The 24,430-nt window shown below is 43.7% G+C and overlaps 1 protein-coding gene across 1 annotated transcript; it reads left to right on the forward strand.

Moving 5' to 3' along the window:
- Positions 1-9,184: 9,184 nt before the first annotated feature.
- Positions 9,185-23,508, forward strand: LOC311329329 (ribosome-binding ATPase YchF-like; the record flags this gene model as incomplete). Its single annotated transcript, XM_084463188.1, has 4 exons — positions 9,185-9,962; positions 10,146-10,220; positions 22,464-22,634; positions 23,411-23,508. The coding sequence occupies 4 exons, from the start codon at positions 9,185-9,187 to the stop codon at positions 23,506-23,508; spliced, it is 1,122 nt and encodes a 373-aa protein (XP_084319314.1).
- Positions 23,509-24,430: the final 922 nt, after the last annotated feature.

Here is a 24,430-nt window from a genome sequence, read left to right on the forward strand (position 1 = left end):
TTTGGTTTTTATTATTAGGGGTCATTGTGGTCTGGACCCACGGGCTGGTAATGATGTTTGGACAGATTCTTGGTGCCCTCCTTGGTTAGGGCGTGGTATTGGGCCGTAGTCAGACATTGATTCGCCCAATGATTGTCTGTGTATCTCCGGCGATGACCGCTAAGCTTTTGTAGGGGAATTATGGACATTTGCTGCAGTGGAAGGCATCTTTGCTGAAACCAATGTTCTTTTTGCCTGGGAAGCCGGATAAATGGAAACCACCTGGTATAGCTGGCTGTTTGGTACTGCCTATCTATGCGCGATCATTGCTTTTGCTGTTATGGTGATCATGACTCGAAGGCCTGTGGGCGTTTCCCTTGCTTGGTTGGTGCTGTTATTTGCACTGCCGGTGGCTGGGTTTTTCCTTTATCTCTCGTTTGGTTCCCCTCGTTTGGGTACTCGACGTTTGAAGCGAATGCGTATGATGTACCCGGACTATGCCCAATGGTATCAGCATCTTTCCCGTATCATTTCTGATAACGAGACTTCCCGCTGCCCGGTAACTTCTCACAATAGCATTTTCTCGCTGGTAGAAAAGAACATGAGTGTTCCCATTCTGCCGGGCAATCAGCTCCAGCTATTTTCTGGCTTCGAAAGCATTATTGACTACCTGTTGAATGATATAGAAAGAGCCAGACACAGTTTGATTATTGAATTCTATATCTGGGAACCGGTAGGGCGTGCTGAGGCAGTGGCTGAGGCGGTCATTCGTGCATCCAGACGAGGGGTAGACTGTCTGGTGGTGCTTGATAATGTGGGGAGTCGTGGGTTTTTAAATGGTATCTGGGCCCGGCGTTTCCGTCTGGAAGGCGTCAGTGTTACCGCCTCTATGTCCGTAGGCCCTTTGGGTATGCTGGTTGAGCGTATTGATATTCGTAACCACCGGAAAATACTTGTCGTTGACGATCAGATAGCTTGGACAGGAAGCTTTAACTTGGTTGATCCAGCCCTGTTCAAACAGTATGTCCAAGTTGGGCAGTGGGTGGATGCCATGGTACGTATTGATGGTGTCGCTGCCCATGTGCTTGGGGCAATCGTTCAGTGGGATAAAGCCTTGGAAACCGGTCAGGGACATCAGTCATTTAATCGGCAGTATGAGTATCCTTCTATTGAACACCGCAAGAGAGATGGGGCTTGTGTACACGTCTTGCCATCTGGCCCTGATGTGGATCGAGAAATGCTGCATCAGGTATTGCTGGCAGCCATTTACGAAAGCCGTGAAGAGCTACTGATCAGTACACCTTATTTTGTGCCTGATGAGTCGTTGTTAACGGCATTGAAATCAGCCGCTATGCGAGGTGTTAATGTTCAGCTGCTGGTGCCTGCCAGAAATGACTCAAGAATGGTTCAGCATGCCAGTCGTTCTTACTACCAAGAACTGTTGCAGGCAGGTGTCATAATCCAGCAGTTCAATGGTGGGCTGTTGCATACCAAGTGTGTACTGGTGGATCGAAAAACTGCACTGTTTGGTACTGTAAATCTTGATATGCGTAGCGTCTGGCTAAATTATGAGGTCACGCTGATTGTTTATGATGAAGGGTTTGGTAAGCAGATTTTTCAGATGTTGCAGTCGTACATAAATCAAGCTGACGAGGTGGATATTAACCTGTGGTCCCAGCGGCCATTCCAACTGAAGTTGCTGGAAAATACCATGCAGTTGTTAAGCCCATTACTGTAATTAGGTGCTCAGGTTCTGTTGTTATAAGGCTTTACGTGTTACCATTCTGGCTCAAACCAGATAGGCAGAGACTGCGTTGCAAGGACTTGGAATACCGAGTACTTGTGACCTTAATGTTATTCCTGCGTTCTTGCGCTTTGGTGCCCTTTGTGTGTATTGGCACGAGTACTTTTGTTTGAGCTTAGCCTGGCAACCTTCTATCAACAGGAACTATGGAATGTCTCGTAGTGATTGTTATTGAGGTTGTGTTATTTTTGCAGTAGATGTTACTTAGTTCATGTTTAAATCTAAACTGATCCTGTATTGTTATAATTTTTAGGTGAAAGCACTGATATGGCTAAAGCCCCATCTGTGAAATAAATGTTTCCATCAAGAGGTTTGTTTTCAGCTTCAATACTTACGATTAACAAAATATTTTTCCTGCCTTGCAGTTTGGCTTGATCATCGTCATATGGTTTATACCTGCACTTTTTTTGGGAAAATGTTCTTGGGTAAAGTGTCGAAAAGAGCAGGAAAAATGGGAATAGGGGACAGGTTTTGCCATAGACATTTTTGCCTCTGCCCTGATGACTTTTGCTCTCTCCTTGGGAATGGGAAATATGGTAGGTACTGAGTTAGTCACTGCCATGCTGAGATTTCTGCTTACAGGCGTTGGCTGGGTACTACTGGGTGTTATTACTTGAGCGCGGGCGGGTGGAGGTCTGGAAAAGCTGGCGGCAATTTGCCCCATGTAATCGGCTCTGACCTTTGCAGTTATTCTTTTGGGTGTAGTTCTTCTGACACGATAATGCAGCCGTTAAAACATCATGGGTTTCGATATATCCGGTAACGAAAAAGAGGCGGTTTTATGGTTATATAACGTCGTCAAACCAATAACTACACAATCCCGGCTATTATGAATGCATCCTACGCCAATACCATCGATTATTCATTCTTCTCACCATCTCGTGATTATTTTGATGTTATCATTCAGCATCTTGAGTCCACTATCCAGCAAAAGCATGGCATCATAGAGAACTATATCTAGACTAGAGGCAACGAAGTGTTGCGCCTTCTCCTCCAGTGGTATCTAGATAAACAGACTCATGATGAGCCGCGGCAATCCTCGGTAACTAGTAGCGACGGTGAGCAGAGGAATCGCGTTAGAAAAAATACCTCCCAACAACTGACCAGCTTGTTTGGTTATGTCGTAGTCAGGCGTTGCAGTGACAGCCAATGGAAGCATTCAAGCGTGTTTCCGCTGGATGCTCAGTTAAACTTCAATTGGTGCGGGTGCATTGTCGTATCACAAGAGCCTCACCCATCATCAGCACATGCAGCTTGGTACCGTCCAGAGTCAATGCCCTGCAGGGCAGTTTCAGATGATCGACGACCTAGGGGTAAGGTGCAGATACAATGCTCTGACGTCAGCGGCATACAAGTCATCAAGAGCCTGTCCCTGAATTTCAGCGTTTAAATTTTCTGGCTTAATGCCTTCTCCAACCAGCCGATCAATAAGCTTGTTTTCGGGAAATTATGGAAACATATGCAATGTTTGACCGGTAAAACCAAGGCCATTAATAATCATTGCTACAACTGCCTTTCCGATAGTGACATTACGTGCCTCAGAGTCATTGATTATGCGTGAATCAATATATTCAGCTATCTTTAGCTTCCGACATGTTGTGGCAACCAAGCCAAGGTGATCAAGACTCTTAATCTGGTACTGTTGGAGGGACTGTATCATGATTTTTCTGAATGTCTTTTACCGTTGGGACAGTTGGATTCAGGTAAATGTCAATTGTGGTGGTGAAAGGCAGGTGATAAAATGCTGGCAAACGAATAATTCCATAACACGCCGGCTCTTGGACGCATACTGTGCCAATACTACTGATTACGCATTTTTCTCACCAACTCGTGATCATTTGGCCGCTATCATTAAGCACCTTGAATCCACTCTTCAACAAGAGCATGTCACCATATAGAGCTATATCCAAACTGAAGGCAACGAAATGTTGCGCCTTATCCTCTAGGGATATCTGGATAAGCAGGCCCATGATGCGCTGCATCAGTCGTCGGTAACGGTGAGCAAAGGAATCACGTTAGGAAAAATACCTCCAGACAACTGGCCTGTTTGTTTGGTTTTGCCGTGGTCAGGTGGCGCAGTGACGGCCAGCGGAAGCAATCCCGCGTGTTTCTGTTGGATGCTCAGTTAAATCTAAATACTGACAAGTACTTTGATGGCATGAGGGGAAAAATTGTCAGAGATGTGAGGGGTGCTCTTATGATCGAACGTTTAAACGACATCGTGAGAGTTGCCACTGTATGGTTGGAAAACTACAGGCTATGCAACTGTTAGCTGATACGGCTCGAGACTTTGAGGCTTTTTAAGAACAGTGCAAGGTTGGGATTGAGTAGACATAAGACCTGCAGATCCTCAGTTTTGACTGTAATGGCTTGGTGATGCGCTAGGAAAGGTTGAGGGAAGCAAACAGGGAAAATGCGCAAAATAGTCAGCAGAAGCTGCAAACTAGGCTCAATCCGGGAAAGAAGAAAGAGCGTAAACGAATGGCACAGGTAACCACCGTTTATAGGTAAAACTCAATCCTCAAATGGCAGAATAGGTCATGAATATGGATAGGAAGAGCGTCAGCGTTGTTAAATGCCGTCCTTACGCCATAAATAAGAGAGTGTGGGCCAGTGTAGACAGAGAGGCGGAAGCCGTGATAGAAGAAGCTTGCGAGGACGCGCTAAGGAGAGATCTAGGGCAGGAACGGAAGTGAGTTATTGTCATTGATGGGCACCTTCATCAGCAGAGACTGATTCCTTGGATCATGCAAAAGAAGGGAGTTAAGGCAACCATCATTATGGACTTTATCCATGTACTCGAACATCTATGGAAATTCTGTCACTGCTTGTATGACAATGGGGATGAGGCTATTAAAAGCTGGGTGGCAGAACGGTCTATGAAGATACTCATGCGAGAGTCTGACAAGGTGGCCATGGTAATCCGGTAAAGTGCGAGCAAGAGAGGTCTGACAAAACGTGAGGTCATAGTTAAGTGTGCAGATTATCTTCAAAAACCCGTCCTAGGCTCTGCTATAACAAGGAGCTTGATGCTTGCTATCAGATTGCCAGTGGAGTCATTGTTGGAGCTTGCCGCCATTTAATAATGACCGTATGGATCTAACCGAGGCAAAGTGGAGTTTGCAAGGGGCAGGGGCTGTGTTGAAGCTACGCTCAGTTTATTCAAGTGGAGATTGACAGGTGTATTGGAACCATAAGGAACGCTCTCGCCTTCGTAATCATGGAGAACTAATGAATGTGGCGTAGTAGCAAGGGGACCACACCAAATTACTTTTAGTAGCTGATATAGGTCTTGCTGAAAAGCTGCAAGAGGCAGTCAAAAAGCTCTAAATAGAATCCTGCTGACTATAATAGTTTCTGTGAAAATGGAAATTTTGTAATAACTGCTTGGATGCACCGATTTTACCAGTGGTTTGGGTTTTTTATGTCGGATAGCTCAGTAGACAGTCTTGAAAGCTCAGGGTCCATGCATGGTAAAGAGCCAGATCAAGCTCTTGTGATGAAAGGTGTAATGAAATGGACTTCCAGAGATACAGGCTGGATGCTAAATCTGTTTGGCACTGCTATTGGTGCTGGTGTTCTTTATCTTCCCATTACTGCCGGGTCTGGTGGTATTTGGCCACTGATGATTATGGCTGTTTTGGCTGGGCCAATGGTCTGGCTGGCTCATCGAAACCTTGTTCGCTTTTGTCTTTCTTCCTCTAATCCAGAAGGTAATATCACTAGTATAGTGAGAGAACACTTTGGTGAGCGAACTGGGCGGCTATTGACGTTGGCATATTTTCTTTCTGTCTACCCTATATTGCTTTTATACACCATTGGTATAACCAATGTGGCTATCAGTTATATGGAACACCAACTGCAAATGACACCACCTGACAGATGGTTACTGAGTCTGTGGTTGGTCAGTATTCTGATGCTGTCGATGCATACTGGTGAATCATGGATGCTTCGCGCGGTGAAAATAATGGTATATCCACTAGTTTTCACCCTTTTGGCAATCTCTCTCTATCTGATTCCCGAGTGGAACAGTGCTGTATTTAAGCAGCCAGTCAATGTTAAAGACTCATTGCTGACACTCTTTCTTGCCACGCCTCTGTTAATTTTTTCGTTCAATCACTCACCAGCCTGTTCTGCATTTGCCCATGCTTATCAATACCACTTTGGAGATAGCAGTGCCTGCCATAGCAAAACTGATCAGGTGTTGAAGCGAAATACTCTGTTATTGTTGGCCGTGATTTTATTATTTGTCTTTTCCTGTGTGTTGAGCCTGACTCCTCAGGAGCTATTGCAGGCTCGGGAAGAAAATGTACCGGTGCTTTCGGTACTGGCCTACCGATCGGATAATGTGATTTTCTCAACTATTGCTCCCATTATTGCTTTCTTGGCGATTGCCAGCTCATTCTTTGGGGTATATCTGGGAGCACTGGAGGGGTTGCAGGGTTTTATTACGCAGCAGTGGGTTCGTCATAACATTCAGCGTCCTATACCACGCGTAGCTGTTCATAAAGGCAGCATTCTCTTTATTCTATTGACCTGCTGGATTGCCGGTTACGCCAACTGGGATGTGATTGATATTGTGGAAATGTTGGTAGTACCTGTATTGGCGACCATTCTCTATCTGATGCCGGTTTTTGCTTTTTATCGAGTGGAATCACTGAAATCGTTCAGAAACCCTGTTTTAGATATCTTCATCTTTCTGGTTGGAGTGATGGCTATTACCGGGTTTGTTGTGGGTAAAATGATCTGACTTGGCTAAGAGTATTTTCAAATCCTAAAATGAGCCTGAAAATAGCGTGAGTCAGTGATGTCAGGCCTTTCATTCAAAAATGGTTTTAAATAGCGATTCTCTTGAGGACTGGAATTGTTCAGCCTCCTCGTTATTGCTCATTGATTCCGCCTTTGACTCAAGTGTATGCGATGGAGTTCCTTCCTTCAAATAGTGTTGCCAATCTGGCAGAGATTTCAGCTTTTCATAAGGAGTCATCATATTTTCATGGTACCTGATGCTGGGCTTATAATTTCCTGAGGCTCTGCCTTTCTCTTTCTGTGCGTTGGGCTTTTTGGCGGTTAGCGTTGGTATGCAAACCACTGTGTAAAGTATACCCCGTTATCGGAATAAGGATGTTCAAAAAGTAAGATTTGCTCTGTTGACTGGGTAATTGCCGGCTTTGGCATTTTACGTGCTACGGCAGATCATACTTTTCGGAAACTTCCAGCTCAAGCGTTTCCTGCCATTATTGCTGCCGATGGTAATATTGGAGATATGCTCGGTGAGCTCTCAGGATTTGGCTTGAATGTAACCATGTCTTCTGTATTGTAGTGGTTTGTCAATATGGCTGTGGCCAGCTCATTTCTTGGTGTAGTGCTTTGCCTGTTTGACTATATGGCTGACCTGTTTGGTTTTGTGAGCATCTCTGGCGGACGTTTAAAAACAGCAGTGATTACTTTTATTCCTCCGACCTTGCTGGGCGTATTCCTGCTAAATGGCTTTATTACTGCTATCTAGTTTGCTGGATTGGTGCTAGTGATCTTCTGTATTCTCTTCTATGGCTAAGTTCCCGTTAATAGTTGGATGAACTAAACTCCTACTACTTCCTGAGTTGTATGGGTTATCTTATGCAACCTGAATGCTTCCAAAAATTGATTTATTTCATTTCTACCTTAACTCTGGAACAGCCTCGTATTCTGGAAAGCACTCTTCCTAGTATTAGGGTCAAGATTGAAGAAGTTTCAGTAGACTCTGAGAGTGAAGCTGCGCCTACGGTAATCATGTCATATCTGATATTGAAAAGATGGTACTTACCGAGTTTGCTAAACACCTAAACCAAGGTATCCACATAATCCGCATGGGAAAGTGTAATGGCAGACAACGCTGTTACTGTAAACCTTGTGATGCTACATTTAATGCTTTCAGTGTAACCACTTTGGCAAGGCTCAGACACCATGGTAAGTGAGACAGTTACCTTGCTGGTATGATTAACTATCTGACACTGAGGCCAGCAGCCACAGATAGTGAAATTGACCTAAAAACCTAGTTTCGCTGGCGTCATCGCTTTCTTGAAGTGATTAACAATGGCTGGGCAGAAGAGTTAAGTAGTGTCACTGCACTTGATGAAACCTTTCTCCATGAATCCTGTAATGGCCGAAGAAAAGATATGCCAAGGCATTCGCGAAAACGCGGCAATGATCATGTCACAGTCAGAAAAATACCGATTGTGGTGGCTCGTGACCGAAACAGGAACACCACTGATGGGGGCTTGGAAAACGAAAGTGCAACTGAACTGTGCAGGCACTTAAATGGACGTATATCGATTCAGGCTACGGTCTGCGCGGATGCTCATCTAGCACACGAGAAACTTGCAGACATACTTTGGTTCTAGTTTTAAGAGTTTGGTACGTAGTAGGCCCGCACGTCATAGAAGGTATTTAACGTGAGTTCGATGAGATAATTCATTGGCTACATAAGTTTCAGCATTTTTGTAAATATTCATGTTACAGGAAAGAGTGATTTGAGTCCTGTATTGGCTGGCAAAGGCTCAGAAGGAGCCATCGGGCGCTTGTTGAAAACAGCACTATGGCCTAAAGTCCTTAAAATCCAATGGCTGTAGCCAAAATGGAAGCGTTGAACTCACGTTATTTACCATATCCAGCATGTAAATTCTTACCATAGCCACTTTAGACGCTGGATAGGCGATGCATTTCACGGAGTTGCAACCTAGGTCCTATCACATTGGATGGCATTGAGAAGAGATTTGACTTGAGCTGTAAGGCTAACTGGTGGTCGTTTTATTAATTGAATAACTGTACCTTGGCGTCACCAATCAGTAAAGCCAACTTAGCCATCTATCAGATTGTGATGGCTTGGATTGGTTGCCAAAGAGGTGCAGGTGGTCATCAGGTGTCTGTTGGTATTTTGAGAATGCCGCTGATCTTCCTGTTCGTGATTGGTGCTTGCTGCTCTGGACTTGACTGTGGCTATGCCAAAGTTGGCTGTTCGTGTTTAGGCTTAGAACGCTATGTTCTGCTTTTCTTACTTTCCAGAAAAGCTGAGCATTCCCTGAATTTCGATTTTCAAGGGTTTCAGCAATACTACCATATGACCAAACTCTGTAAAACAGAGAATAACGCTAAACTCACACGGTGATAGGCGCCAGATAAACATAATTATGCTGTTCTAGCGTACACTATTGGCGATGTAATTCTTGGTAAGTTAGGGATTTGACACTTTCATGGTCTCTAAAAAAGTCGAACATCGTGTACTTGGATATATTTAAAGCGCGAAGAAAATACTTATGGCGTTTTTTGTCATATCCCCAAAATAAAATTTCTGAAATTTTTTCTTCCAGTCTTTATAATTCGCTCCAAAATTAGGTATCTTTAGGAGTGAGCAGAAGCGCTATGGGTTTCAAGTGTGCCATCGTTGGACTGCCAAATGTTGGTAAGTCAACGCTATTTAATGCCTTAACCAAGGCTGGTATTGATGCAGAGAACTTCCCTTTCTGCACCATTGAGCCTAATGCCGGTATTGTGGCCATGCCAGATCACCGGCTGGATAAGCTAGCTGCAATTGTTAAGTCTCAGCGAGTGCTGCCTACCATGATGGAGTTTGTGGACATCGCAGGCCTTGTCGAGGGTTCTTCCAAGGGTGAAGGGCTTGGTAACAAGTTTTTGGCTAATATTCGTGAAACGGATGCCATTGTGCATGTTGTTCGTTGCTTTGTTAATGACAATGTTATTCACGTGTCGAACAGGATTGACCCACGTGCTGATATTGAAATTGTCAATATGGAACTGGTCTTGGCGGATCTTGATAGTTGTGAAAAACAGCTACAGCGTGTTGTCCGTTTTGCCAGAGGTGTAGATAAAGAGGCAGTAGCCCAGAAGGCTATGTTGGAGCGCATAATTCCTCATTTGGAAGCTGGGAGTCCGGTTCGCTCTCTGTGGATGAATGATGATGAGCGCAAGCTGGTCATATTATTCCAACTGCTGACCATCAAGCCCACGATGTATATCGCTAATGTGTATGAAGATGGTTTTGAAGATAATGAATATCTTGATATTGTTCTGGAAATTGCAGCTCAGGAAGGAGCGGTTGTTGTACCGATCTGCAACAAGCTGGAATCTGAAATCGCTGAGTTGGAAGATGACGAGCGGGTAGAGTTTCTGGCAGATTTGGGTACTGATGAATCTTGTCTAGATCGTGTAATCTGTGCAGGCTATGAACTGCTCGGTCTGCAGACCTATTTTACAGCAGGGGTGAAAGAAGTCAGGGCATGGACTGTTAAAGTAGGCGCAACGGCACCACAGGCTGCTGGCGTCATCCATACTGATTTTAAACGTGGATTTATTCGTGCTGAAGTCACCAGCTATGATGACTTCATCAAATACAATGGTGAGTATGGTGCGAAGAAGGCAGGGCGTCTGCGTGTAGAAGGTAAGGCATATGTTGTTCAGGACGGTGATGTAATGCACTTCATGTTCAATGTCTAAGTTCTTTTCAGAACGTTAATAAAGGTCCGTATGTACGTGTCTTTATTCCTTTCATCATCAAAGTTTAAGTTAGTCTCCTTTCGTTTTTTATATCAACTGAAAACTGTCGAGCTTATATGCTTTTTGCTTGACAGTTTCTGGTGAAATCACTACAGTGCGCACCACCTTCCGGCGGCTAGGTAGCTCGGGTGGTTAGAGCACAGCGCTCATAATGCAGGGGTCGGCGGTTCGAATACGCCTATAGCTACCGGCTTGCCCTTTTCTAAGTGGTGTTTGATGGTTGCTAAAACGACTTTTCGTACAGTAGCATCGAAAGCACTTTGCAGTAGAACGATCTTCGTTCGTTTCTCCGTTGGGGTGTCGCCAAGCGGTAAGGCATCAGGTTTTGATCCTGACATGCGTGGGTTCGAATCCCTCCACCCCAGCCATATCACTCATTGTTGTGATTTAAGTTTGTCATATGCATCTTTGATAGATGAATGTTGACAGAATGGTGTTGGATCATGACAATGATGGTCCGGTTTTGTGGCTAGGTAGCTCAGTTGGTTAGAGCACAGCGCTCATAATGCTGTGGTCGGCAGTTCGAATCTGCCCCTAGCTACCACTAATTCGGTATGAAGCTAAAGATTGGGGTGTCGCCAAGCGGTAAGGCATCAGGTTTTGATCCTGACATACGGGGGTTCGAATCCCTCCACCCCAGCCATATGAACCTTCCTGAGCAATAAGGGAGGTTTTTTTTATTTCTAGGGATAGGTATGCTGGGAGCAATGGCCAGTATGTGTCTGGAATGTAGGTCGTTGCCTCTGGAAGCTGCTTCAGCTGGAACGTTTGAATGTTTTTACCAATTCTTAATCTCCAGATCAGTCAACACTACCAATTATGAGGCGTCCAGAGTGACTTTAGTTACCACGACAAAGTCAGTACCAATGGTAATGTGATTTTCTCCTATCAGATTGATAGAGTCACGCAAAGTATTCACAACCACTTCCGGATAGGTGCCGCAAATAGCATTTCATAATAAGCACCTTTTTAGGCAATCAGTTTGATCAGCTCATCAGAGATATTGTTGGGTGAATAAGAGGTACCAAGTATTGCAGTATGAGAGATTACTACCTAGTGCTTTGCCAGCTTTAAGACTTCGTCAACCACCGACTCCTAGGAGTGGGCAAGGTCGACAACCATATCTAATCATGATTACCACTGTTAATCAGACAGCTTAAGGAGCCTTGCTGCCATGGGGCAAGTTCGCTCAGCCATGTAACTAGGCCTTGATGCCATTGCTTTCAAATCAAAGCGCCGATTGAAGCGATAGCAATATTCAGCAAGGTATCTTGGCAGATACTTCTGGTTAATACTGTGGTAACTTCCTTTCAGAGAATTTTTGACGTTTCCTATCATGGTGTTGATTCACGTAAACAACTTATTAGCCACTGATTCGTGACCATCACCTCCGGCCACTGCTGTATGTTGGTGTCCGGCGTCGGCTATTCCTGTGAATGCCCCGAGGCCATCACTGACAACCCCGCAGGTATGATCATCGAGATGCTTTTGTGCCCAGAGTTCCAGCTCATTTTTCCGGAAACTGGTGCCCATGCTGAAACGCATATACAGCTGGTAGTTTTCCTCGGTGGTTTGCACGGCGGCAACAAATTGGTGTTTGTTTTCAGAACCTCTTCCACGTTTGCCTGCATGTTTTTCACCACCCTAGTAGGAATCATCCATCTGAACATGTCCCAGCAGAGGACGGCTGTCATCACGTTCTTTCATTACCTGCATAAGCTTGTGCTTCAAGCGCCAAATAGCATTATAAGAGATTCCCTGCTGTCTCGAGAGCTCTATGGCCGATATGCCATTCTTGGTCTGAGTCATTAAAGACATGCCTAGAAACCAAGTGGTAAAGGGCAGGTTGCTAGCTTCCAGTATGGTGCCACTGGTCAATGATGTTTGGTGACGGCAGCGATTGCACTGGTAGAGCTCACTGGTTTTTAGGGTGCAATACTCCAGACAGCAACACAGGGGACATTCAAACCAATACGGTCACAGGCATTTGAAAAACTGGGCGCGTCATTGTTGTTCCTAGCCATATTGCTGAAAGAACTCCACAAGGTTAATGCCTTTTTGAAACTGAATTTTGTTCTTGGCCATGACGCCACTTCTATTTCGAGGAAAAACAGTGTCGTAAGTCTAGACGAGAATGAGGCTTAGGACAGATGGTAATCAGGTATTTAATTGAGGTATGGTTCCCTTGCTATGACGCCACATTACCTTAGTTCTCCACGATTACGAAGGCGAGAGCATTACTTATGGAAGTTCCAATACGCTTTCCAATCTTAACTTGAATCCAGTGAGTGAAGCTTCAACACAGCCTCTGCCCATTGCAAATTACACTTTGCCAAAGTTAGCTCCCTACGGTCATTGATCAAATGGCGGCAAGTTTCTTCACTGACTACACTGGCAATCGGATAGCCAGCATCTAGCGCCGTGTCGTAGCAGAGCCTAGGGCGATTTTTTGAAGATAGTCTGCACACTTATCAATATCAATATCAATATCAATATCAATATCAATATCAATATCAATGGCCTCCAGTTTTGTCAGACTTATTTTTCTCGTACTTTGCCGGATTCCCATGGGCACCTTGTCAGACTCTCCCATGAGTATTTTCATGGACCTCTCTGTCCCCCCCCCCCACACTAGCTTAATAGCCTCATACCCCTTGTCGTGTAAGCAGTGACCGGATTCCACAGATATTCAGGTACATGGATAAAGCCCATGGTGAAGGTTTCCTTAACTTCATTCTTTTTCATAATCTAGGTAAGCAGTGTCCATGGATGATGGTGCCAATCAATAATAATGGTCAACTGCCGTTTCTGCTCAGGATTTTGCCTGCGCTCTTCCTCGAACGCTTCTTCTATCACAGCTTCCGCCTATCTTTCTACACTGGCGAATATTCACTTATTCATGGCGTGAGTTCTATGATTAAATTTTGGCTACAGCCCTTGGATTTTAGGGGCTATAGGCATAGTGATGTTTTTTGCGAAGGGCCCAATTGCTCCTTCGTAGCTTTTGCCAGCCAATTAAAGTACTTAAATCACTCTTTTTCTGTAATATGATATGTACAAAAAGGCTGAATCCTATGTAACGCAAGTGATTATCTTGTCGAACTCACGTTCATTCAAGAACGTTGTCGTTATTCTGACCCATGCCAATGCCGTCTCTGCCGTTTGAGGGTTGTGTTTTACCGTATAAACGGTGGCTACCTTACCAGTGCCACTTGTTCGCGATCTTTCTTTTCTCTAGGATTGAGCTTGGTTTGCAGTTTTTACTGACTCCTTTGCGCGTTCTTCCTAGTTGTTTACCTAAACCGTCTCGTGCGTATCATCAAACACGTACCGTCAAAACTGAGGATCTGCAGGTCTTCTGTTTGCGCACTCCCAACCTTGCGCTGTTCGTAAAAAGCTTCAAAGTATTGAGCCGTATTCGCTACCAGTTGTATAGCCTGTCATTTTCCAACCATACTTGAGTAATTCTCACGATGTCGTTTACTTGTTCGATCATAAGAGCGATCCATCATATCTCTGACAACTTTTTCCATCATATCAGCAGAGTACTGGTCAGTATGGAGGTTTAACTGAGCACCAAGCGGAAACACGCTTGATTGCTTCTGCTGGCTGTAACTGCGCCGCCTGACTATGACAGAACCAAACAAGCTGGTCAGTTGTCTGAATGTATTTTCCTGACGTAATTCCTCTGCTCACCGTCGTTACGCGTTACTGACGATTGCTGCGGCTCATCATTGGTCTGTTTATTCAGATACCCTTGGGGGAGAAGGCATAACACTTCGTTGCTTTCAGCTAGGATATAGCTCTCTATGTACCATGCTTTTGTTGGATAGTGGATTTAAGGTGCTGCATGATAGTGTTCCAATGATCACGAGTTGGTGAGAAGAATGAATAATTGAGGGTATTGGTGTAGGATTCGTTCACAATATACGGTGTTATGTGGTTATTGGTTTGACGACGCTATATCACCATAAAACGTCTTTTGTTCGTTATTGGATATATTGCAAACTACGATGTTTTAGCGGCTGTATTGTAGTATCAAAAGAACCACACCCAAACAAAATCGTGAGAGTTGCCCAAGTATGGTTGGAAAACTACAGGCTATGCAACTGGTAGCGGATACGGCTAAATACTTCTAGGCTTTGTACGAGCAGCTCAAGGTCGTGATTGAGCAAATAGAAGACCTGTAGAGCCTCGGGCTTGACGGTAATGGCTTGGTAATGCGCGAGTCATGGTTGATGTAAGCAACTAGGAAGAACGCTCCAAAGAGTCAGTAGAAGCTGTAAACCAAGCTTAGTCAAGGAGAGAAGAAAGATCGCAAACGAATGGCACAGGTGGCCACCGTTTATACGGTAAACTCAATCTTCGAACGGAAAAATAGGTTATGGATATGGATCGGAATAGCGACAATGTTGTTAAATTCTGTCTTCCAACCAAGAATAAGAGAGTGCTGGCCAGTGTATAAAGAGAGGCGGAAGCTGTAATAGAAGAAGCTTTTGAGGAAGCGCTCAGGCTAGATCCGGAGCAGAAACGGCAGTTGGCCATTGTTATTGATGGACACCCTCATTAGCGGAAACTGATTACCGGGATTATGAAAGAAATTGAGTTAAGGCAACCATCATCATGGAATTTATCCATGTACTTGAATATCTGTGGAAAGCCGGTCACTGCTTACACGACAAGTGGGATGAGGCTATTGAAAACTAGGTGGCAGAACGGTCCCTGAAGATACTCAGGAGAGAGTATGACAAGGTGGCCTTGGGAATCCGTCAAAGTGCTAGCAAGAGCGGTCTGATAAAACGTGAGGTTATTGATAAGTGTACAGACTATTTTCAAAAACCCGTCCCAAGCTCTGCTTTGGCAAGGAGCTGTATGCTGGTTATACTATGGCCAATGGAGTCATTGATGGAGTTGCCGCCATGTGATCAATGACCGTATGGATCTAACGTGGGGAAAGTGGAGTTTGCATGTGGCATAGGCTGTGTTGAAGCTACGCTCACTGGATTCAAGTGGAGATTGGCAGGCGTATTGGAACTTCCATAAGGAATGCTCTCTCCTTCGTAATCATGGAAAACTAATGAATGAGGCGTCGTAGCAAGGGAATCACACTCATATTGTTATCTATTCAATCGGCGCTTTGATTTGAAAGCAATGGTATCAAGGATGAGTTACATGTTTTCGCGAACTTGCTCATGGCAACAAGGCTACTCAAGCTGGATGAGGTCAAGTGGTAATCATGATTGTTTTTATAATTGCTATCCAAGCTGCAGGGACGAAAATCGTTGTTTCTGCGAGGAAAGTAAGCATGCAGCAAAGGAACTATGATCAACCGTTCTATTAAGAAACGCAACCTTGTAGAGAGCTTCTGCTAGAAACCGAAGCAACTCTGAAGGGGAGCGACACGGTATGAGTGATTAGGACGCAACTTTCTGGTAATGCTTCAATTGGCCGGCTATCTGGATGGTTGTTTTAATTAATATCCATAGTAAAAGGAATATGAAGCTGTACCCTGAGACTTAATATTTACGGGGAATTGTATGAAAATGGTCTGCACCAAAAAACCTACAACAGAATTGCTATTTAACGTGAATTTGGCGCTTCAATTTTGGCTACAGTCCTTGGATTTTAATGGATTGAGGCATAGTGATGTTTTGTAAAAAGTGCCCAATGGCTCCTTCGGAGCCTTTGCTAGGCAATAAAGTACTCAAATCACTCTTTTTCTGTAACATGCTATGTACAAAAAGGCTGCAGCATCTGTAGCACAAGGGATTATCTCGTCGAACTCACGTTATTTAACGTAAGTTCGACGGTGAAAGACAGTGAACCCCATGACACTTATCTATCTTGCGAATATCAAACCAGAGATAATGAACTGGAGGCTCCAGTGTTTATTGTTAGTGTATTCTGTGATGTGGATGATGTCTGCATAACAGTGAATCACAATGGCGTAAACAACTTAGCTGCCATTCAAAAAAGCCTCCAGTGATATTTAGGCTATCGCTTAGTGAAGTGATGACCATCGTCATCTATTTACGTCAGAGTGCCTTTCACAATTTCAAGTACTATTACCAGCGATTGTTCACACAACATACATCAGACTATTTACCGAACTTAGTATTCTGTCATTGCTTTGTAGAACTCATGAAATAGGCTTTGATACCTTGGCGGTTGATCTAAAGTATCAGTGCATGTTACAACCAATAGGCCTGTAATTCATTGATTCGACGTCCATCGTTGTCTGTGACAACCATAGGATCAACAGTCATAAGGTTTTCAGTGAAGAGGCTAAATTGGGGAAAACGTCGACAGGTTGTAAGTTTGGTTTTAAGTTACACTCTATGATTAACGACCTGGGAGAAATTCTATCATTTTCTCTGATAACGGCGAACACAGATGGCCGTAAATCAGTACCAGATCTCATCGAAGAGTTAATTGGTTGGATTTATGGGGATAATGGCTATGTCTCTGAGTAGTTGATAGTTTGGTTGCAGGAGAAAGGCCTAAACTTGGTAACGCAAGTCAGGGAAAATATGAAGCCGCAAGAGCTGAAGGCCTGTTATAAAGTGATGTTGCGGAAACTGGCAGTAATAGGAAGTGTAAATGATCAGTGTAGAATATTCTGCAGAGTGCACATACTCGACATAGTTTACCATTTAATTTTGGTGTAAATCTGATGGCATGATTGATTGCCTATGCACGGTAGCATAGGAAGCCACATATTGATGTTGCAGTGCTAACAGCAGGTGTACCAATGGCTTACTGAACGTCGAACTCACGGGAATTATTTTTTGTGCCATGGAGGCTGATCCACTGAGATGGCTGGTATATTAAATACTAATATTCAGAGATTGCCCAGCGGTAAAACCCATTTGTAATAATTAGTCCAAGCATTGCTTTCATCATGGTGATAGTATGCTTAGAGATAGCTTTTGGTAGGACCTTGCCTGCTATAAATTGGATGAGTGCAGCTGACCCTGCCATTTCTATGAAAGTCAGCGCCCCTGTGGCAGCACCTCCTAAACTGGGAATACTGTTTATTCCCAGAGAGTGGCTGATTGTGCCTATAAATGGACTTGATACTTTCCAGATGATGCTGTTATATGGGTGTCTCTGGGCGTAATCAGGAAGGCTGTTTAAAGGTGGTAGTTCGTCGATCAGTTCCCATTCATTGATAAGTCCGTGAAGAAAATATCGGCCATCTTTTTGGCTAAGGAACGCAGCTGGTTGAGCATCAAATTTTTGATTGCCTGTGCTCTTTTTAAAAAGCTGTAGTTGCTTGGCAGCTTCTATCAATTGGTGCATACTTTCTTGGGTTGGTTTTACCTCTGGGGTGTAGCTTTGAAAATATAAATTATTTCTTAGTGGGATAGAGGTTGAATCGACGTAGACGTCTTCCTCTTGGTCATCATGATTTTCTCTGATCACGGCTATAGATACGTTTCCAGGTAAAGATCTGGCTGCTCTTCTGTTCAGTGAAAGTACTGCAATGACTGGGGTTTGGTTAATTTTTCCATTTTCGCTTTTGTGGCACATTATGGTGTCAATTGTGAATGTCCCGTCGAAGTTTAAATCATTTAATACTCTGGTGGTATCTAGATTGGTGAGCATGGCTCGCTGCCTAGTTTCCTCGGCTGCGAGCTTGAATGCTGGTTTTACATTCAGAGAAATATAAGAAACTGTCTTAATTTGCTGATCATGGCAGTAATATTTATCTGATGTATTAACTACTTGTTTAGGTAATGAAAGTGGGGTTACACATGGGTCAATAAAATAATCAGCTGGAGCAATTACGCGATCTTGTCCAATGAGAATACCTTTGGTCATTCTCTTTTCTCTGGATAAGGGTGATCCTACGCAGTGATCAAAATGGATAGTTACGACCGGTGGAGCAGCTGAGTGTTTTTCAAGACTGTATCCATGGGCTTCGAAATATGATAATCCTAGCTCTGCTGCTTCTATTGGATATGAGTGTTCTTCACCCAATGCTAGGCATGGTAGAGCAGCTAATATGAATGTCACTTTAAACAGCACAGGTTTAATCAATTGTTTCACAGGTTTCCAGCTTTGGTTGTCAAGACTCTGTGTCTTGATAGTGCAATAAAGGTTAAGTGCATTGTTAACCAAGCATCAAAGCACTTTTAGTTATACATTGTGAGCATTGAACGCTTTGACATTTTTTTGGTGAAAAATTATCTTTATGAGAATAGTGGATTTTGGTTATTTTAATATTCTGGTTAGTGTTTTCTGTAATATCGGTAAGAGCTGTACTTTTATATTGTTACATCAGTACAGACGGTTTGGATAAATTGAACCAAGCATGAAGACTGAGTCATAGTTTCAGGTGATCGAACTGCTGAAAGGACAGTAGAATGAGGAGGCGCTCATGATGTAATGGGTGTGCTACTGACTCAAGAAGAGCTGGAAGCTATTGGCTCAAGGTTGGCATAATGCTGGCCATACTTTCGTGATAGGAGTATCAGCGAGAGATTGCCAAACGGATTGGGTAAGTATCACCAAGGTCACCAGTCGTTCAAATTACTTGGAAACGCTATTTGGTACTGAAATGGCAAAGATTGAACAAATCTAAATAGCCATGGTCTTGTTTTGATAAAGAGCCCCATCAAGCAGAAGGAATAGTAATGTCTGAAGCAGTTATAATGTAAAGTTATGAGGATTCTGCCTATAAGCATGGTTCAGTCCTTAGAGGAATAGTAATTGTTGCTGGAACCGCCATAGGTGACGTCATGTTTTCACTACCAGTAGCAACCAGTGGCATCTGGTTTGGTTACTCCATGCTGCTGATGGTTGTTACTTGGTATTGCATGTACAGTGCTGCACTCTATACGAGATGTTTTACTTTCCTTACTTTTACGAAAGTCGATCAGTCCATGATTTTTAAGGGCTTCAGCCAATACGCCCATATGACCAAATTCTGGGAAACCGAGAATAGCGCCAATTTGCCAGTAATAGCTGGAAGATTAAGCATAATGTTGTGCTAATGTACACTGTAACCATTGGTAAGTCATGTATGTTAAACTTTGATGGTCTTTACAAAGGTCGAACAGTGCGTACTCTATCTACTTGAAGCTAATATGAGCTTTCCACTGGGCGCTAATTTTTACTTATTGGATGCGGCTTGTTGATACGACAATGCAGCCGCTAAAACATCATGGTTTTCGATATATCTGGTAACGAAAAAGAGACGGTTTTATGGTGATATTAATGTAGTCAAACCAATAACTACATAACACCGTCTTTTGTGAACGCATCATATGCCAATGCCATCGATTATTCATTCTTCTTACCTGCTCGTGATCATTTTGACGCTAGTATTCAGCACCTTGAATCCACTCTCCTACAATAGCATGGTACCATATAGAGCTATATCCAGACTGAAGGCAACGAAGTGTTGCGCCTTCTACTCCAAGGGTATCTGGATAAGCAGGCTAATGGGTAGCCACAGTAGTCGTCTGTAACTGGTAGCGCCGTGAGCAGAGAAATTACGTCAGGGGAAATACCTCTATACAACTGACCAGTTTGTTCGGTTCTGTCGTAGTCAGGCGTGCAGTTACGGCCAGTGGAAGCAATCAAGCGTGTTTCCGCTGGATGCTCAGTTAAACCTCAATACTGACTAGTACGCTGATGGCATGAGGGAAACAATTGTCAGTTACGTGATGGATAGCTCTTATGATCGAACGATTAAACGACACCGTGAGATTTGCCACAGTATTGTTGGGAAACGACAGCTATGCAACTGGTAGCGGATACGGCTCAAGATTTTGAGTTTTTTTACGAACAGCTCAAGATTGTGATTGAGAAAACAGAAGACCTGCAGATCCTAAGTTTTGACGGTAAGGGACTAGTGATGCGCTAGGGATGGGTGAGGGAAGAAACACGGTAGAACGCGAAAAAGAGTCAGCAGAAGCTGCAAGCGAGGCTCAGTACGAGTGAGAAGAAAGATCGCAAACAGAATGGCGCAGGTAGCTACCGTTTATATGGTAAAACCAAATCCACGAACGGCAGAATCGGTCATGGACATAGATCGGAAGAGCGAAACGTTGTTAAATGGGTGTGGTTTCCTTGCTACGACGTCCCATTGATTAGTTTTCCATGATTCCTAAGGTTAGAGCATTCCTTATGAAAGTTCCAATACGCCTGCCAACCTCCACGTGAATCCAGTTAGCGTAGCTTCATCACAGTCTCTGCCCCTTGCAAACTACACTTTGTCTAGGTTATATCCATACGGTCACTGATCAAATGGCAGCAAGCTCCCTAAATGACTCTACTGGCAATTGGATAGCCAGCATCTAGTGCCTTGTCGTAGCAGAGCCTAGGGGGGGAAAGATAGTTTGCACACTTATCAATGGCCTTACGTTTGTCAGACCTCTTTTGTTCGCACTTTGCCGGATTCCCTTGGGTACCTTGTCAGACTCTTTCCTTAGTATCTTCAGGGATCGTTCTGCCACCCATCTTTCAATAGCCTCATACACTTTGTTGTGTAAGCAGTGACGGCTTTACACATATATTCAAGTACATGGATACAGTTCATGATGATGGTTGCCTTAACTCCCTTCTGCTTCATAATCTAGGTAATCAGTTTCCGCTTATGAGGGTGCTCATCAATAACAATGACCCACTGCCGTTTCTGCTCAGGATCTAGCCTGAGTGCTTCCTTGAAAGTTTTTTGGTGAGGTTCTTTTGATACGACAATGCAGCCGCTAAAACATCAAGGGCTTCGATATATCCGGTACGAAAAAGATACAGTTTTATGGCGATACAACGTCGTCAAACCAATAACTCCATAACACCGTCTCTTTTTCGTACCGGATATATCGAAGCCCCTGATGTTTTAGTGGCTGCATTGTCGTATCAAAAGAGCCGCCCCCATATCATGTACAAGCAGCCTGCTTCGTAGATGCGAGGAGTACTAGGATGCACAGGCTTCACTGGGTTGGTTTATTCTAGGCACGAATGATCTTAATCAGGATGATCTTCATGCAGGTGAATTGTTGTCTACATATGAGTCACAGGGACATGTTTAAAATGATTTCTATTTCTGAAGAGCCAAGTTTCTCTAGTGTCGTCCCTTTACCACCTTTAAAAACCTGAATGCATTGAAGCGCTGTTGATGATAATGACACTCTGTCTGATGGTCTATGCTGCTTTATGGCACAGAATAAGATACGAGCTGAAGATAACACAACCTGTTCTTTCCAAATCAGAAGAAAAAGCCATAGCATAACCACACCTCCAGATGGGTACTATTCTGTTTGCAGGAAATTAATGAGTCAACGATCAATAATTAAGAGCTACATGTGGTTGGCTTGAAGGAAAGACAATGTACTATCATCCACATTTTAGGTGTTTTTTACGAGTCGGTATATGCCTGATAGGGGTGGTGAAAGACAGATAAAAACACTACAGTTGGAGGATAACTGTCTCGAGCGTATGGACCTATCAATGCCAGAGAGAAATATCACTGTAGGAATAATTTGCGGGGGCCCATCTCCAGAAGCAAATGTCTCAAGGCTATCAGCAGGGCGCATCAGCGCACCGCTTGAGAAAAATTACAGAAAAGTGGTGACCTTGGAATTAGACGAAAGACTTCCTGCCAACCTGATTAATCACCAAATTGATGTAGTTTTTCCGGTCGCCCATGGTCCTATGGGAGAAGATGGTTGTCTGCAGGGGCTTCTTGAAATCATGGGTATCCCTTATGTTGGCTCTACAGTCTTGGGAAGTGCCTGCGCTCTGGATAAAGTCACAACCAAGCGTATTCTACAAGCGGCAGGCATTCCCATGGCAAAAGATTGCGTTCTTTTCCGAAATGATCCTTTAAACTTGTCTGTCAGTCGTTGTATCGAAATACTGGGTGAGTCGGTAATTATAAAACCATTCGCCCAAGGGTCTGGCATTGGTATTCAATTTGCCCAAGGCGAGAAAGAACTGACAGAACGACTCAGAAGTAGCTTTGAGAAAGATGAGCAACTGCTTGTGGAAGCCTTTATTGATGGCAAAGAAGTGACAGCCGGTGTTCTTGAGCTGGACACCATACAAGTACTTCCAACCATAGAAATAATTACCAATGATAATGCTTGGTATGACTATACCCATCGCTACACTCCAGGCTTGAGTGAGCACATTATTCCCGCCCGCATCACTGACTATCAGAGGAAAAGAGTTCAGGAAATCGCCATGCAGGCTCACCACTTAGTTCGTTGTCGCGATGTTAGCCGATCAGACTTTATTGTTTCCCAGGATGGGGAGCCAATCTTTTTAGAGATCAACAGCCTTCCAGGTATGACACCAACCAGCCTGTTTCCTGATGGAGCAAGGCATGCCGGAATAGAATTTGAAGAGCTTATATGCAGACTGATCGATAATGCCATGCATAGAAAAGAAAAACAGTTTAATAAAAACGAATACTGGCCAATTCCTGAGTTGAATATATCAATTTAGTAGCAGGTTCTATTCAAAATGAGATGTTCGACTTTTTTATAGTCAATGGATGTTTAAAATCCCTGAATTCCCAAGGGTTACAGAGCAAATAGTGTACGTAGCGCACCATAATTATGCTTAATCTGGCGGTTTGTTGGCATGTAAGTTTGGCGGTATTCTCTGGTTTTCATAGTATGGTCATATTGGCTGAAGCCCCTGGGAATTATGAAATGCTCGACTTGTCTGGAAAGTAAGAAAAGTCTAACACCACGTATTCAAATGGGTGAGGTTCTTTTGATACGATAATGAAGCCGCTAAAACATTAGGGTTTTCGATATATCTGGTAATGAAAAAGATACGGTTTTAACGTGAGTTCGACGAGATAATCCCTTGCGTTACACAGGCTTTAGCCTTTTTGTACATATTTATGTTACAGGAAAAGAGTGATTTGAGTAGAGTGTGGTTCTTTTGATACGACGATGCAGCCGCTAAAATATCATGGTTTTCAATATATCCTAGAACGGAAAAGAGACGGTTTTATGGTGATATAACGTGGTCAAACCAATAACTACATAACACCGTCTATTGTGAAGGCGTCCTACGCTGATATCATAGATTATTCATTCTTTTCACCAGCTCGTGTTCATTTGGACATTATCATTCCGTACCTTAAATCTACTATCCAACAAGAGCATGGCACCATAGAGAGCTACATCAGCGCTGAAGGCAACTAAGTGTTGAGCCTTCTCCTCCAAGGGTATCTGATAAACAGGGCAATGATGAGCCGCTGTAATCGTCGGTAATGAGTAGCGACGGTGAGCAGAGAAAGCACGTTAGAAAAAATATCTACAGACAATTGACCAGCTTGTTTGGTTTTGTAGTAGTCAGGCGTTGCAGCTACAGCCAGCAGAAGCAATAAAGCGTGTGCCAGCTGCTCAGTTAAACTTAAATACTGACAAGTACTCTGATGTCATGAGGGAAAAATTGTAAGCGATGTGATGGATCGCTCTTATGATCGAACGATTAAACGACATCGTGAGAGTTGCCCAAGTATGGTTGGACAACGACAGGCTATGCAACTGGTAGCGGATACGGCTTGAGGCTTTGTACGAACAGCGCAAGGTTTGGATTGAGCAAACAGAAGACTTAGGTATCCTCAGTTTTGACGGTAAGGGCCTAGTGATGTGCAGGCATGGTTGAGGGCAGCAACCAAGAAGAACACGCAAAAGAGTCAGCAGAAGATGCAAACTAAGCTCAGTCTAGGAGAGAAGAAAGATAGCAACCGAATGACACAGGTAGCCATCGTTGATACGGTAAAACTCATTTCTCGAACGGCAGAATCAGCCATGGATATGGATCGGAAGAGCTACAACGTTGTTAAATACAGTCCTTCAGCTAGGAATAAGAGAGTGTTGGCTAGTGTAGAAAGAGAGATAGGAGCCGTGATAGAAGAAGCTTTCGAGGAAGTACCAGACTAGATCAGGAGCAGAAACGGCAGTTGGTCATTGTTATTGTTGGGCACCCTCATCAGCGGAAACTGATTACCGGATTATGGAAAAGAAGAGAATTAAGGCAACCATCATTATAGACTTTATCATGTACCTGAATATCTGTGGAAAGCTTGTTACTGCTTACGCGACAATGGTGATGAGGCTA

This window comes from Borostomias antarcticus (assembly GCF_949987555.1).
Source record: "Borostomias antarcticus genome assembly, contig: scaffold_77, whole genome shotgun sequence".
Classification (NCBI taxonomy): Eukaryota; Metazoa; Chordata; class Actinopteri; order Stomiiformes; family Stomiidae; genus Borostomias; species Borostomias antarcticus.